Source organism: Wolffia australiana, chromosome 14, assembly GCF_029677425.1.
Source record: "Wolffia australiana isolate 7733 chromosome 14, ASM2967742v1".
Taxonomy (NCBI): domain Eukaryota; kingdom Viridiplantae; phylum Streptophyta; class Magnoliopsida; order Alismatales; family Araceae; genus Wolffia; species Wolffia australiana.
The window spans coordinates 1,675,506-1,689,797 of NC_135848.1; the positions used below are offsets into that span (position 1 = coordinate 1,675,506).

At 40.6% G+C, this 14,292-nt stretch overlaps 1 protein-coding gene and 1 long non-coding RNA gene across 3 annotated transcripts; one reads left to right on the forward strand and one right to left on the reverse strand.

Moving 5' to 3' along the window:
- Positions 1 to 2,000: 2,000 nt before the first annotated feature.
- LOC144711679 (uncharacterized) lies at positions 2,001 to 4,077 on the reverse strand. The gene is made up of 5 exons (XR_013583636.1): positions 4,036 to 4,077; positions 3,866 to 3,965; positions 3,647 to 3,747; positions 3,097 to 3,547; positions 2,001 to 2,201 (listed from the first exon to the last, which is right to left on the reverse strand). It is a non-coding gene; the product is annotated as an uncharacterized LOC144711679 (long non-coding RNA).
- On the forward strand, positions 3,655 to 9,885 carry LOC144711678 (Radical SAM superfamily protein). 2 transcript variants are annotated; one of them, XM_078585678.1, is made up of 10 exons: positions 3,655 to 3,734; positions 5,922 to 6,026; positions 6,116 to 6,278; positions 6,788 to 6,898; positions 7,000 to 7,134; positions 7,230 to 7,334; positions 7,986 to 8,155; positions 8,644 to 8,743; positions 8,905 to 9,130; positions 9,204 to 9,885. In XM_078585678.1, the coding sequence occupies exons 2-9, from the start codon at positions 5,938 to 5,940 to the stop codon at positions 9,118 to 9,120; spliced, it is 1,089 nt and encodes a 362-aa protein (XP_078441804.1). In that variant the 5' UTR covers positions 3,655 to 3,734; positions 5,922 to 5,937; the 3' UTR covers positions 9,121 to 9,130; positions 9,204 to 9,885. The 2 variants fall into 2 exon arrangements, with proteins under 2 accessions (XP_078441804.1, XP_078441803.1); XM_078585677.1 differs by having other exon boundaries at positions 9,230 to 9,885.
- Positions 9,886 to 14,292: the final 4,407 nt, after the last annotated feature.

Consider the following 14,292-nt stretch of genomic DNA (forward strand, 5'->3'; position numbering starts at 1 on the left):
ATGATTTTGCTAAACATCAGTACTAAGTAGAACGAATAATTAGGTTTTGATGATTCACACCATCCTAAGTCATTAAGGAGTCTCCTATGGGTGAGGGAATAAGCATACACTGTAACTAATGATGGTAAAGGTTCCATAAGGGAGTTGGCATAGTTGTTTGTATCTTCTAGGGCACGAGGTGCAGCGTAGCACCCATAGGCCAGGAACTTAACCAATTCAGTGCATTAAATTGATCCTTAATTAGTCAAAACTATATTTGATATAGTTAATTTTTAAGGTTACCCCAGTGATGGTTATTATGCCTTTGAAGTTAGTAAATAGATTGGTACATGGGGTTAGAGGACACATGCACAAGGTTATTTGACGCTGGTAGATATTCTTAAAATTTCAGGAACTTTTATTATTTTGTTCCCACAGACAGGGACTTTTATGCATCCTTGTTTGATACCCATGCGAGTTAGTTTGAGTGCCCCCACTATTTTTTCATATTAGTTTGAGTGATACTTTTGGTGGGGAATGGATGGAAAGGAAATTAGATTCCAGTAAAATTTTAAGTAAGAGTGTAGTAATTCTTGTGTATAATATTAATATGAAGTGTTAGTCTGATACTCATTTTTAGGTACCATACTATTTTATTTTATGTAATTATAACTATTAAAGAGATGTAGTTAAAAAATAATTTCCTTCAATTTTTTAAGTTCCTGCGATTTGATTAAAATATTGATGAATTAAAATATTCAACTACAATATAATGTGTCATCAGAAAACATCAAGAAATATTTTAAATAAGTGTGCAAATAAAACAAGGGTGCTTAAAATTTAACTCTTCCCAAAATAAAAATAGAATTTCTTTCTTTCTGAAATCAATCCAAGTATGATACATAGAATAACTTTATTTATGTTAATTTCAGATCCATCAATACCTCCAGGTGTCTGTTTTTATTTCTAACAATAAATCATCACAGGGCTAATTAGACACAAATTAACTTCCAAATTACATAATCTGAATCAAGGAAAACATTACATACTTATGTTTCATCTCAAAAATTTTATTTTTAAGATCCATTTATGGTTAAATATGATAGGCATAAATATTTTTTATGGATAAGTTCACTTGATATCTATTAAGATTTGCCCATGAATCCATTGGGATTTTTCATATCTCTTTGAAGTGCAGATTGAAATCTTTTTCAAGAATTCAGATTAAGGATGTTGTTACAGATTAATGTCCTTTTTTAAAAAGTGGGAAGGATAGTCACCCTAGAAGGTGGTGACCACCCAATAAAATTCATGTCATGAAATTCTCAGAAAACTGAAATCACTCATCAGTGCAAAAATCACTCATGTAGTACAAAACATGTGTGTAAATTTGATTTTTTAAGCAAAATTGATCAAGATCTACAAATTTAAGTAGAAAACTAAGTATCAGCGAGCCAAATGGCAAAAATAATCTAGATTACCCTGTAGAATATCACATTGACCAATCACTCAAAATTTCTAACCAAATTCAATTCAATTATCTTTTGCAATAAGGTCGTTCAGCAATAATTTTCTGTCAAATTATGTTGTTTTAATTGAACCTTCTTGTTAATGGATGAATCGCAAGTGGGAAGATAATCAAAACGGAAAAATAAAACATTAAATATTTGGTATTTTAAATAGCAAAAGCTCAATTTGTAATATTTAACATAATTGCTTTCGGAAAATTCAAGATATATGAGAGATTCATGCTTTATTAAATTATATAAAACATAAACCTTATGTTTATAAATGGATATTGCAAATATCAGTTGTGTGCAAGTTAATGAGACAATATTAATAAGATGTTTGTTCCACCAAGTAAGTTCTATTGTTGAATAGAGCTACAACGCCGTAGCAAAAGGTAGCTAGGACTAAAAAAAAAATTCCCTCAACAAGAACTTGGATATTGTGGTGTAATCTAGATAGAATGCTATTGAGTCTAGTCATATTTATATCCAATAGTTAATTTACTTAAACTGTTTAAAATCAGCTTCCAACCTTCATGTTGATGGGAAGGGTTTTGATGCCATCAAGAGTCATAATATGATACTACAGGAGATTATTAAGGATATCGAAGAGATCTAAGCATTGATGGCCATCAATTTTATGCTGACTCTAAGTTTTCAAAACAAGAGAATTCATGCTCATTCTCATAACTTGGATTCAAACATATGTGAAGTCTGCAAAAAAAAGTACGATCAAACTAAAACGTTTCACACTATAAACTAACCATGAGAAGTGGATTAGGTTCAAACTGGTGGAATTGTTTATCAAGAACCATTTCCAACAATGTTTCAAAGGCTAAATCAGGCAACTTTTATGAAATTTGTTCCTGCCCCTATATCAGAATCTCCTAGTTTCGGGAACAAGACTACAACAAAACTAAAAGTATAATAAACTAATTTCTTCGAACTATAGTGCAGTGATACTAACGGGACGGTTTTTTGCCCAGGACGAAACAATTGTCCCCTCCGCGTTGTTGGACGACAACCGGGACGGAACGGTTTTCGTCCACTTGGACGAAAAAGCCGTCCCGTCTGACGGTCTCAGACGGAAAAACCATCCCGACCTCGTCCCTGCACTGATTCCGGATGTTAGACGGGACGATCTTCGTCCCGCCCCGTCCATCGTCCAGATGCCGGACGATCCGGAATTATACTAGTGCAGGGACGCGGACGGGACGGTTTTTTCGTCCCAGAGCCAAAAAACCGTCTTGTCCATGAGGTTGGACGATAACCGGGATGGAAATTAGTCCCGAGACGAACGGACGGGACGGTTTTAGTCCACTCAGATGAAAAAACCGTCCTTTCCGGAGGTCTCGGACGAAAAAACCGTCCTTTCCGTGTCCCTGCACTGATTCCGGACGTCGGGACGATCTTCATCCCATCCCGGGGGGGATTTATAGCGCCGTCCCGGACAATCCGGAAATATACTTGGAACACTAAAAAGATTCTAATGATGAACGAGTCAAGAAAATGATCACTTATTCAAAAAAAAATATTATGACGAGAAAAGATATTTGATATTGATTAAGAGGCGATAATAAGAATTAAGATGATTAAATTTCCATCTTACCGGAGATCGACGCGGACTTGGGCGGCGCTATAAATCCCCCCGGCGGCGAGCGCCGGTCATCTCTGGCGTCGTTCTGAAGCGGACGAGAACTCTCGGAGATGCGCCGGTAGTTGTTCTTCTCCTTCTTCGCTTTGATCGCGCGGATCGCCAGAGGTATCAATCCCTCCATTTCTGAAGAAATTTGACCTAGATCGCGATCGCCGATCCAAAAATAGCTCCAGATCTAGACCTTCTCCGCTGTAATCGACCTAGATCGGAATCTCCACCGGCAATGGACGAAGAAACAGATGCGGTATAATCAGATCTCAACGTCAGTAAACTCTTGATCGCGATCTCATCTGATGCGATTCATTTCACGGTTCTCTTCACCGAAACCTCGCCGCACGGATTGACCGCTTGCGGCGTGCACGGCAGGTAAACCTCCTCGCCGACTCCACCAATCGACTAACTCCTGTGAAAATCAAGAAGAAAACAAATCTGCTGCGGTCATCCGTAAAGAAATTCGTTTTTTGTTTGATTTTCTGTTGATTTCTAGGGTTTGTGGATTTACCTAGGGTGGGTCAGAGTCGGAGGTCTTCAATGTCGGGCAAGGAAAGATTGAGCACGAGCTGGCCGGAGAAAAATGCATAACATCTCAGGTATTTCCCTTTCCTTGATGTCATAAACAATGAATTTAGAATACTTTGGGTTATGTTCCTGGAATCAATTTTTCGAGTATGGTTTTTCCTATGAGAACGTATCGGCGGGTTATAGAAAAAAAAGAGCTTACCACTTGTAAAGGCTCCATGACCTTGCCGAGCGAGTGGGCGTGCTGTTCTTGGTCGTTGATTCCATCAAGCATGATATATTCAATCAGAATCTTCTGCCCGCTGAAATTAAAATAGTAGTAAATCTTACGTCAAATTAGGGATCGGGGATTTGACCTGATCAAATCCTAACCTTGAACATTCCGGCCAGAAAATCGATTCGGACTAACCCGTCAGGTCATATCTTATTAGAAGAGATTGAAAGAGAGAGCAAGCAATCAGAACTGTTCGATTTCGTTCAAACAGTTTGAATAAATTTCAGATCAAACTCAGAGCAAAATCAGAGCAAGATTTGCTCTGTTCGGATTCGATCAAAATTCGATCTGTTTGGATTGAATTCCCTTCTAATTGAGTTGGGAGCATGTTGCCCCAATATTGTACAATTAATACGAGAGCATGGTGAGAATGCCCAACTATTGTTGTGTCATGTTTTGGCATATTATATGTTCAAATTAGTCGGTCATGTGTAGAAAATAACTTTTATCCGGTAGGTAGAGACATTTAAAATGAGAGAAAAGGAACTTAATGAAGATAAATTTTCAAGAAGAATGAAGATATGCATAATGATTAATGTGACATTAAACAGATCATTTATTAAGTAGTTTGTGGATCAAGGGCAGTTTAATTGAATCTTTTCTTAAATGTCATAGATTATAGCTACCCGAATTTGGATTGTTACATGGTACAAAAAATAAGAAATAAAAAAATACGAAATTTAGACTGGACTTGATATTCAAACTCCTTAAGCTTATTGACTTCATTTAGTTAGATGATCCCTTGCAAGGCGTGTGAAAATGCTCGAATTAGAAATTTCTAAAACTAGACCACTGCGAAACACAAGGTTTAATTATTTATTGGGTAAATAGCACGGTACCTCCCAAACCATGTCCAAAATCTGCGAGTTAACCTTAGCTTTTTTTTTGGCACGGTATATCCCAAACTTGCTAAGTTGACAGTGATATATCCCGGTGATGACGTGGAATCCATCGTGGCTGCCAGGTGGATCTCCGGCCAGATTTTCACCTGGCGGAGCCCACTTGGCAGCCACGCTGGATTCCACGTCATAAGGGGATATGTCGTCCTGCCAAGGGTTTAACCTAAAGAGAGAGAGAGAGGCATTCTAGAGAGAGAGAGGCGGGCTAGAGAGAGAGAGGTTCTAGAGAGAGGAATAGAGGTGTTCTAGAGAGAGAGGCGTTCTATAGAGAGAGAAAGGGAGAGAGAGGCGCACGGGAGAGTGAGCCGAAACCACCTCTGCCGCCGGCCGCCGAGGCCCGCGAGCTCTTGGCGGAACCCCCCCTCACTCTCTTTCTCTCTCCAATATCTATGACGATCGCCGATAACCTTCCTCGCTGTCCCTGTCTATGTCTCTGTTCAAGAACGCCTCACTCTCCTACGCAATTCGATTCGATCGGGTCTCTCTAGAGCGCCCCTCTCTCCCTTTATAGAATGCCCCTCTCTCTAGAACACCTCTCTTTCTCTCTCTAGAACCTCTCTCTCTCTAGCACGCCTCTCTCTCTCTCTAGAATGCCTCTCTCTCTCTCTTTAGGTTAAACCCTTGGCAGGTCGACATATCCCCTTATGACGTGGAATCCAGCATGGCTGCCAGGTGGGCTTCGCCAGGTCAAAATCTGGCCGGAGATCCACCTGGCAGCCACAATGGATTCCACATCATCACTGGGATATATCGCAGTCGACTTAGCGAGTTTGGGATATACTGTGCCAAAAAAAAAGCCAAGGTTAACTCGCAGATTTTGGACATGGTTTGGGATGTACCGTGCTATTTACCCTTATTTATTTGCATGCGTAAATGTAATTATTTTACAACTCTCAAGGAACCTATAATTAACTATGTGGAGAAAGTCGCAAATAAATAAAAATATAAACTAGCAGAAATGCGGATACGAATATCACTTTTACATAGATATCTTACTCAGATTAGAAAGTACAAAAGTATTTAATTTATTGCATTATTCGATATTTGAACCTCTATATAAATTCTACTGCCACTCGAGCGTTCAGCTTGGGAGAGAGAGAGATGCTGCGTTCCATCTTCGACGCGGAGGCACTCCGCAGCGAGTTCGAAGCTGCAGGGATCAGTCCGAAGTTCGTTCCTCTCATCTGGCGGTGAGTCGATGGCTTCGCTCTTGATCTTGTTCTTCCGATTTCTGTTTAAATTTCTTTTTCCTGTTCATAATTTGTGTTTTCTGGCGAAGGCATGTTCTGGCTAACCCTAATTGCGCTCTGGAGGACGTTTTATCTCTCCCGTCGGTGTCGTACCCGATTCTCTGCAGAAATTTCAGGCCTATGACCTCGTCCGTTACTTCCGCTGTGGATTCCTCCGACGGAACTACCACCAAGCTTCTCGTTCGCCTGCAGGTAGCCATCATGTCGTATTTCTTTTTTTTATTTTATTGAAAGGCTGTTTATTGAATTTAGTCTTACAGTGCTTGTTCACGTCATGTTTTTGGGGCGGTAATTTCAATTTTTAGTCGAGATGTTGGTTTCTTCAACCTTAATGGATGAATAGCGTGTTTGTATCTGTTCATTGGAGGTCATTCCATTACTGATTCTTCCCGCGATCCTAATCGAAGTGAAAAATTCATTGAATATAACCTATTCCCCGTCAATTTTTGCCGATTCGATAACGCAATGCTTATTCACGCATCGTATCCCGAAGTCGGTTAATTCGATTTTATAACGCAGTGTTAGTTCCCTGCAATCTGAATAAAATATTTCAATGGATGAACAGCATGTGCTGTTCATCGTTTGCCCGTTAATTTACGGATTATTTCCTTCAAATGTAATCGATAAAAAAACAGAATTGAGCTGCGCATTCTCGGTATTGTGTTTGTTCATCCGTCCTGATTCCGTTAATTGAAAATCAGAATGGCAGCTGCGTCGAGGCTGTGATAATGCGATACGATACTAGATTAGGTAAATATAATGGAAAACCTCGTCCTGGCGGCCCAAGATCAACGCTGTGTGTCTCATCCCAGGTGCGTTTTTCTATCATCGTGAAATAATCATGCATGATGTTCTTTTTAACTTATTATAATTCTTTTCTTAAAAAACCTTATTGTAATCCTTTTTGCTCTAGGTGGGATGTAAGATGGGCTGCAAATTCTGCGCCACCGGCACTATGGGTTTTAAGAGCAATTTATCATCGGGTGAAATAGTTGAACAGCTGGTCCATGCTCTTCGTCTAGCTGATATTCGCAATGTTGTTTTTATGGTAAAATACCATTATTCGTTAGAATGAATTATTATCATCTTCGGTTTCTTTTTTGAAAATTTCATTTTTTCTGAATTTCGAAAGGAAAATTGCAGGGAATGGGGGAGCCCCTGAACAACTACTCTGCTGTAGTGGAAGCAGTCAAGGTCATGACAGGAAGCCCTTTCCAGCTCTCGCCGAAGAGAATAACCATTTCCACTGTAGGTTACATGGGTTAGTTGGCCTTTTCACTCTCAGTTTTTTATTCATTTATTACAATTGAATCACTACGTGAGATCGTGTTGCTTTGCTAATTCTGTGGCAAAGGCTTTTGCCCAATTCTGAAAGTTTCAAATTGCGATATTTAATACGTTTAAAAGCTAAATCTGCTTCTAAAATTTTATTTAAGGATTACATTTTTCAAATTGGGATTTAGGTTAACTGTCCACCAGATTATGTTACTTTACTGATATGATCCCTAATCCTAGTTAGGGGCAGAGTCATATTTTCCCTTCTTTGTGTTCCCTTTAAATAGGGGCTCCTTCCTTTAGGAGTCCAGTCTCTCCTTCTATGATCCTCATCCTCGTGATCATCTCCTTCAAGTGGCTCGTCTTTTGATTTCGTTGACCATTCCTGTTCTCCTCTACATCTTGGGAACTCTCTCACTCGTCTCCCTTGCAACCCCCTTTCATCTCTATCAAATTAAGGTATTTTACTATATGAATTGTGGAATTACATCAAAGGGGATACGACCTGCGCAAATGATCTGGCCAACTTCTGAAATCTTCATTTAAAGTTTTTTATAAATTAAACTGGTTTCGTGATTTTTCTATAATATACTTCAAAGTTTAATTTATCGAGTTTTGATTTAGGTTGGGATCATTCACGGCATCAGTAAACTCCAGATTGATCTACCGAACATCAACCTGGCCGTGTCTCTCCACGCACCAGATCAGGAAACACGATGCCAGATAATGCCCGCCGCTAGAGCGTTTCCTATCTCTCGCTTGTTGGAATCGCTCCGAGTTTATCAAAAAACCTGGTGAGATTTTCCATCCTGTTAGAAGTAATTTCTCCTCAGAATTTCTATCCCTATGAAGTTCAACACAAACCACTGCTGTAGAAATATTCATCCGATGTGGTGATCGGTGTTCGAATCTAATTGGATCAGATAAATTTTGATCAAATGATTCGATCAATTAGAAGGGAATTCAATCCAAACAGATCGAATCTTTTGATCGATCAGAACGGAATTCAATCCGAACAGAGTGAATCTACAATCCATCTAGAATTTTGCCTGAGTTTGATCTGAAATTTATTCAAACTGCTTGAACGAAATAAAACAGTTCTGATTGCTTGCTCTCTCTTTCAATCTCTTCTAATAAGATACGACCTGATGGGTTAGTCTCCGAATTGATTTTCTGGCCAGAATGTTCAAGGTTAGGATTTGATCCGATTGAACATTCGACTGACCAGGTCAAATCCCCGATCCCTAATTTGACGTAGGATTTACTACTATTTTAATTTCAGTGGGCAGAAGATTCTGATCGAATATATCATGCTTGATGGAGTCAACGACCAAGAACAGCACGCCCACTCGCTCGGCAAGGTCATGGAGCCTTTACAAGTGGTAAGCTTTTTTTTTTTCCACACCCCTCCGACACATTCTCATAGGAAAACCATACTCGAATAATTGATTCCAGTAACATAACCCAAAGTATTCTAAATTCATTGTTTTTAACATCAAGAAAAGTAAAATACCTGAGATGTTATACTTTTTTCTCCGTGCAGGTTGTCAACTTGATACCCTTCAATCCGATCGACGGCGGCTCAGGCAAGTTCCGATCAACGCCCGAGGAGACGGTGCTTAACTTTCAGAAGATTCTGAGAGGCGTCTACAATATAAGAACTACTGTGAGAAAGCAAATGGGCCAAGATATCAGTGGAGCATGCGGCCAGCTCGTGCTCAATCATTCCTTGCCCGACATTGAAGACCTCCGACTCTGACCCACCCGAGGTAAATCCACAAACCCTAGAAATCAACAGAAAATCAAACAAAAAACGAATTTCTTGACGGATGACCGCAGCAGATTTGTTTTCTTCTTGATTTTCACAGGAGTAGGTGATTGGTGGAGTCGATGACGAGGTTTTCCTGCCGTGCACTCCGCAAGCGGTCAATCCGTGCGGCGAGGTTTCGGTGAAGAGAACCGTGAAATGAATCGCATCAGATGAGATCACGATCAAGAGTTTACTGATGTTGAGATCTGATTATACCGCATCAGAGGAGGTCTAGATCTAGATCTAGATCTGTTTCTTCGTCCATTGCCGGTAGAGATTCCGATCTTGGTCAATTTCCACGGAGAAGGTCTAGATCTGGAGCTGTTTCTGGATCGGCGAGAATTGCAGTGGAGAAGGTCAAGATCTGGAGCTGTTTTTGGAGCGGCGATTGCGATCTAGGTCAAATTTCTTCAGAAATGGAGGGATTGATACCTTTGGCGGTCGGCACGATCAAAGCGAAGAAGGAGAAGAACAACTACCTGCGCATCTCCGAGAGTTCTCGTCCGCTTCAGAACGACGCTAGAGATGACTGCCACTCGCCGGCGGGGGTATTTATAGCGCCGCCCAAGTCCGCGTCGATGAGCAAGAGCGGCCTTGTCCAGTAAGATGGTAATTTAGTCATCTTAATTCTTATTATCGCCTCTTAATCAATGTCAAATATCTTTTCTCATAATAATATTTTTTAAATGAGTGATCATTTTCTTGACTGGTTCATCATTAGAATCTTTTGAGTGTTCTAAGTTATAGTTCCGGGGATCGTCCGGGTTGTGGACAATGGACGGTTTTTTTGTCCTAGACCTCTGGATGGGATGATTTTTTTTGTCCGAGTGGACAAAAACCATCCCGCCCATTCGTCTCGAGACTAATTCCTGTCCCGGTTTTTCTTCAACCTCGCGGACGGGATGATTTTTTCCCCTTGGGATGAAAAAACCGTCCCATCCATGTCCCTGCACTAGTATAGTTCCGGATCGTCTGGGATGTGGACTATGGACAGGATGGGACAAAGATCGTCCGTCTAATGTCCTGAATCAGTGCAGGGATGAGGTCGAGATGTTTTTTGGTCTGAGACCTCCAGACAGGATGGTTTTTTCATCCAAATGGACAAAAATCATCTCGTCCATGTGTTTTGGGACAAATTTCCGTCTTGGTTTTGTCCGACCTCACGGATGGGACGATTTTTTTGTTGTGGGCAAAAAAACTTTATTGTCTATGTCCCTCCGCATCACACGGTCAAATTCCGAGCTAGGTCTCTTGCTTGAAATTGGCGTGTGCCGGCCTCAATGTTCAGGGCAAAACAGTGAGCAGCCTTGATCTCTTTCAGCGGAAGCTTTGCAGATTGCTTAAGATTGCATAGAAGGGGTCAGAGGAGATGGTGGTACTCAGCACTGTCAAGGAATAGTCTCGTTGCATTTATATCATAAAGAGTATATCATCATTGAGGATAATTACATGGGAGAAGACGAGGGGTGCTACAACGAACGAGACGAGGCGCTTTGTGCCAAGATAATGTCGCCACACCGCCTCAGGGCCGCCGCTCCACGCGCGCGCGCCCGCTCTGCCGCTACACAAGTGCACCAAGTCGGGCGCTGCGCGCCCGCGGTCCTGGCGATCACACACGCCACCCCTGCCTTGACGATCACACACGCCAGCAGCGCCCGTGTCAACACTCTAGCGCGTAGTCTGCGCGACGTCGTGGCATTCGACGCCCCCGAGCTGGGAGTTGCACGCCCAGTACTACCCGCAGGAGTGCTACGTGCCCGCTGTGCCGCCTTGGCACTCTCAGTGCGCCACATACCTTAGTCTCCTAGCGGGATGTCTCCCGGCCCCGCGCCCTGCATATGCAATGCGCGCGCTGCCCACACGGCCGCTGCGCGGCACCCTTCACAACTTCGCGTGTTACAACCACGGCACGCCGCCCGGCTTGCGCATCCCGCAACCGTGCGCAATGCTCGGTGCTGGCGGGTAGCGTAGGCGCCCGCGCGTGGCGCTTGGCGTTGGCGCGCAGCGCTTGTCACGCGCGCACACACCGTTCAGCCCGCGCCCAGCACGCGCGGACCGTACCTGATCCGTCGGGCCTTGGGCGCGGACGGGCAGGTGCGTAGTCTGCCGTGAATCACCATCGACAGTGGCAATGGCCTGAAAGATCAGGTATTGGGGCATTTCTACCCATAATGACTCAGTCCTTTAATATCGTAAGCCGAATTACACGGACACTTCTTCCCAATAAGCACGCAGTCTCTGTGCAAGGAATGTCGCCTAGTTAAGGGCCTAACACTCCGCTATAGTTAGAAGAAATTAGTTTATTATAATTTTAGTCTTGTTGTGGTCTTGTTCCCAAAACTAGGAGATTCTAATATTAGGGCAGGAACAAATTTCATAAAAGTTGCATGATTTGGATTTTGAAAGATTGTTGGAAATGGGTCTTTCATTATTTTTTACTAATTAAAAAATAATTGAACTCTTAAATTATTCCATTCAGAAATCCAAACTTATACTTTTATATTTTTTTTCTGACATCAAATAATTTATAATTAACTTAATCCAAATCAAATTTTCATTTTTCTGGTTTCTCAGAATTGTTTCAGAATTTCTTTCCCCCTCCCATGAATGTTTCATGTAAGCTTGGAAAATTGATTAGGGTTTCAAAATTGATCATTCCCTAAGTCAAAATTCAAAATTCAAGAACAAGGGGTTTTACGTATAGGGTGAAGAGTTTAACAATTCACTTGATATTTATTAAGATTTGCCCATGAATCCATTGGGATTTTTCATATCTCTTTGAAGTGTAGATTGAAATCGTTTTCAAGAATTCAGATTAAGGATTTTGTTAGAGGTTCATGTCTTTTTTTTAAAAGTGGGAAGGATAGTTACCCTAGAAGGTGGTGACCACCCAATAAAATTCATGTCATGAAATTCTCAGAAAACTGAAATCACTCATTAGTGCAAAAATCACTCATGTAGTACAAAACATGTGTGTAAATTTGATTTTTTAAGCAAAATTGATCAAGATCTACAAATTTAAGTAGAAAACTAAGTATCAGCGAGCCAAATGGCAAAAATAATCTAGATTACCCTGTAGAAAATCACATTGACCAATCACTCAAAATTTATAACCAAATTCAATTCAACTTTTTTTGCAACAAGGTCGTTAAACAATAATTTTCTGTCAACTGATGTTGTTTTAATTGAACCTTTTTGGTAGTGGAAGAATCTCAAGCGAGAAGATAATCAAAACGGCAAAATAAAACATTAAATATTTGGTATTTTAAATAGCAAAAGCTAAATTTGTAATATTTAAAAAATTGTTTAGGGAAAATTCAAGATATATAAGAGATCCATGATTTATTAAATTATATGAAACATAAACCTTATGTTTATGAATGAAAAGATGTTTGGTCCATCAAGTTCTATTGTTGAATAGAACTACAATGTCATAGCAAAAGGTAGATAGACCAAAAAAAAGTTAAACAGTACAAGAACTTGTATACTGTGGTCTAATCTAGATAGAATGCTAGTGAGTCTATTGATATTGAAATTCGGTATTAAATTTACTTAAACTGTTTAAAATCAGCTTTCAACCTTCACGTTGATGGGAAGGGTTATGATGCCTTCAAAAGTCATAATATGATACTACAGGAGAGTACTAAGGATATCTAAGAGTATGAGATACACATTTATGATTATGTTGGTAATCATATATTAGGGTATAATGTCTATGATGTACCTTAAATGTAGATGCTGCATATAAAACCCTCTTCTAAACTCTGAGCCGGATTCCAAAGGTCAAGAACTCACGTGTGGTCCTCTTTCATTATAGTCTTAGGATCTTAATTCCTTTAAGTTGAGTTGGTGGAGCTGACTCTAGGCATGCTTACGTTGGAGGATGGACTAAGCATTGGCGAATAACAAAAGGATGAGATAGAAGAAACATGATGTTTGCTGGAGCAGAATCCGGGGATGCACACAAATCTATTACCCTCAAGAGATGATGGTACTGATCATACCAAACTTATTAGTTGGTGGAGCGAATTATAGACCAAATGAGTGTCAGGGACCAAATTATGATCATATATTGCAATAAGTTGCAAGTCCGCTGTGATGTATGCTCAACAATGTACTAGGATCGGCAGAGCACACTGATAGACCAAAATGTGTCACGTAATTATACATATTTTTAAGGTCATTTGGGAACATTTCATGTGTATTATCTTCAATTTCACAAGATTTTGCATTACATGCACTAAATAGATCAAGTAATGAAATAATGCATTTTTATGTCATTTTTATTCATGTTCTACATACTCAAGAATTTTGCATTTCTAATGTTATGTTTATTATGTTATCTATGGTATTGCATGCAGGGATGAAGTCAATGTAGAAGTTGAAGAAAGAAATAAATAAAAGAAAACAAATAAAATGCATTTATATAAATGTAGCGAAGACGAATAAAAAAATAGATTTTGGGTCGGCTAAGGAGCCGACCAAGCGCACCAGTGCACAAGCCAGCCGCAGCAGGCGAGCACGCATGGCACTCAAGCCCGCCCATGGCCGGCAAGGGGCAGTGCGCCCAGTAGGCAAGCCCAAGCCAGCTGCATGAGGTGCACAGACACCCATATAAGCCCACAACGAGAAGCATGTTCGAGTTCACAGAGAGGTATGGCATTTAAGTTCACACAGAAAGGATGCTGACATTTATAAAGCGTCGCAGATTTGTGTATTTTTATGTATGGGATTGGAATCCCATTACCAATTTTTACTCTCACATTGGGATGGGTCGATGAATAACAAAGGGATCGCAGCGCATTGGGCCACGATCTTATGAAATAATAAAACAAAACATGATCAGGCTTTGAGCCGACCTGGCCCGAAGCCCGTATCATATTGGGCCATTTTAAGTAAAGGGATATATGATCTTGTCCGTTTGATCTTCTTAAAGAAGATCGGACGGTGAGATCTATCCAATATTTTTTAACTTGTGTTATATTTTTTCAGGCTTCCTATTGGCCGACAAGGATGACGCAAACGCGAGACCCCTCGGCAGACGAATCAGAAGATAGGAAAGCTGACGAGGCAACTGATTGGGCGTGCTAATGGTGAGATGATGTGGATGAGGCAGGTGCA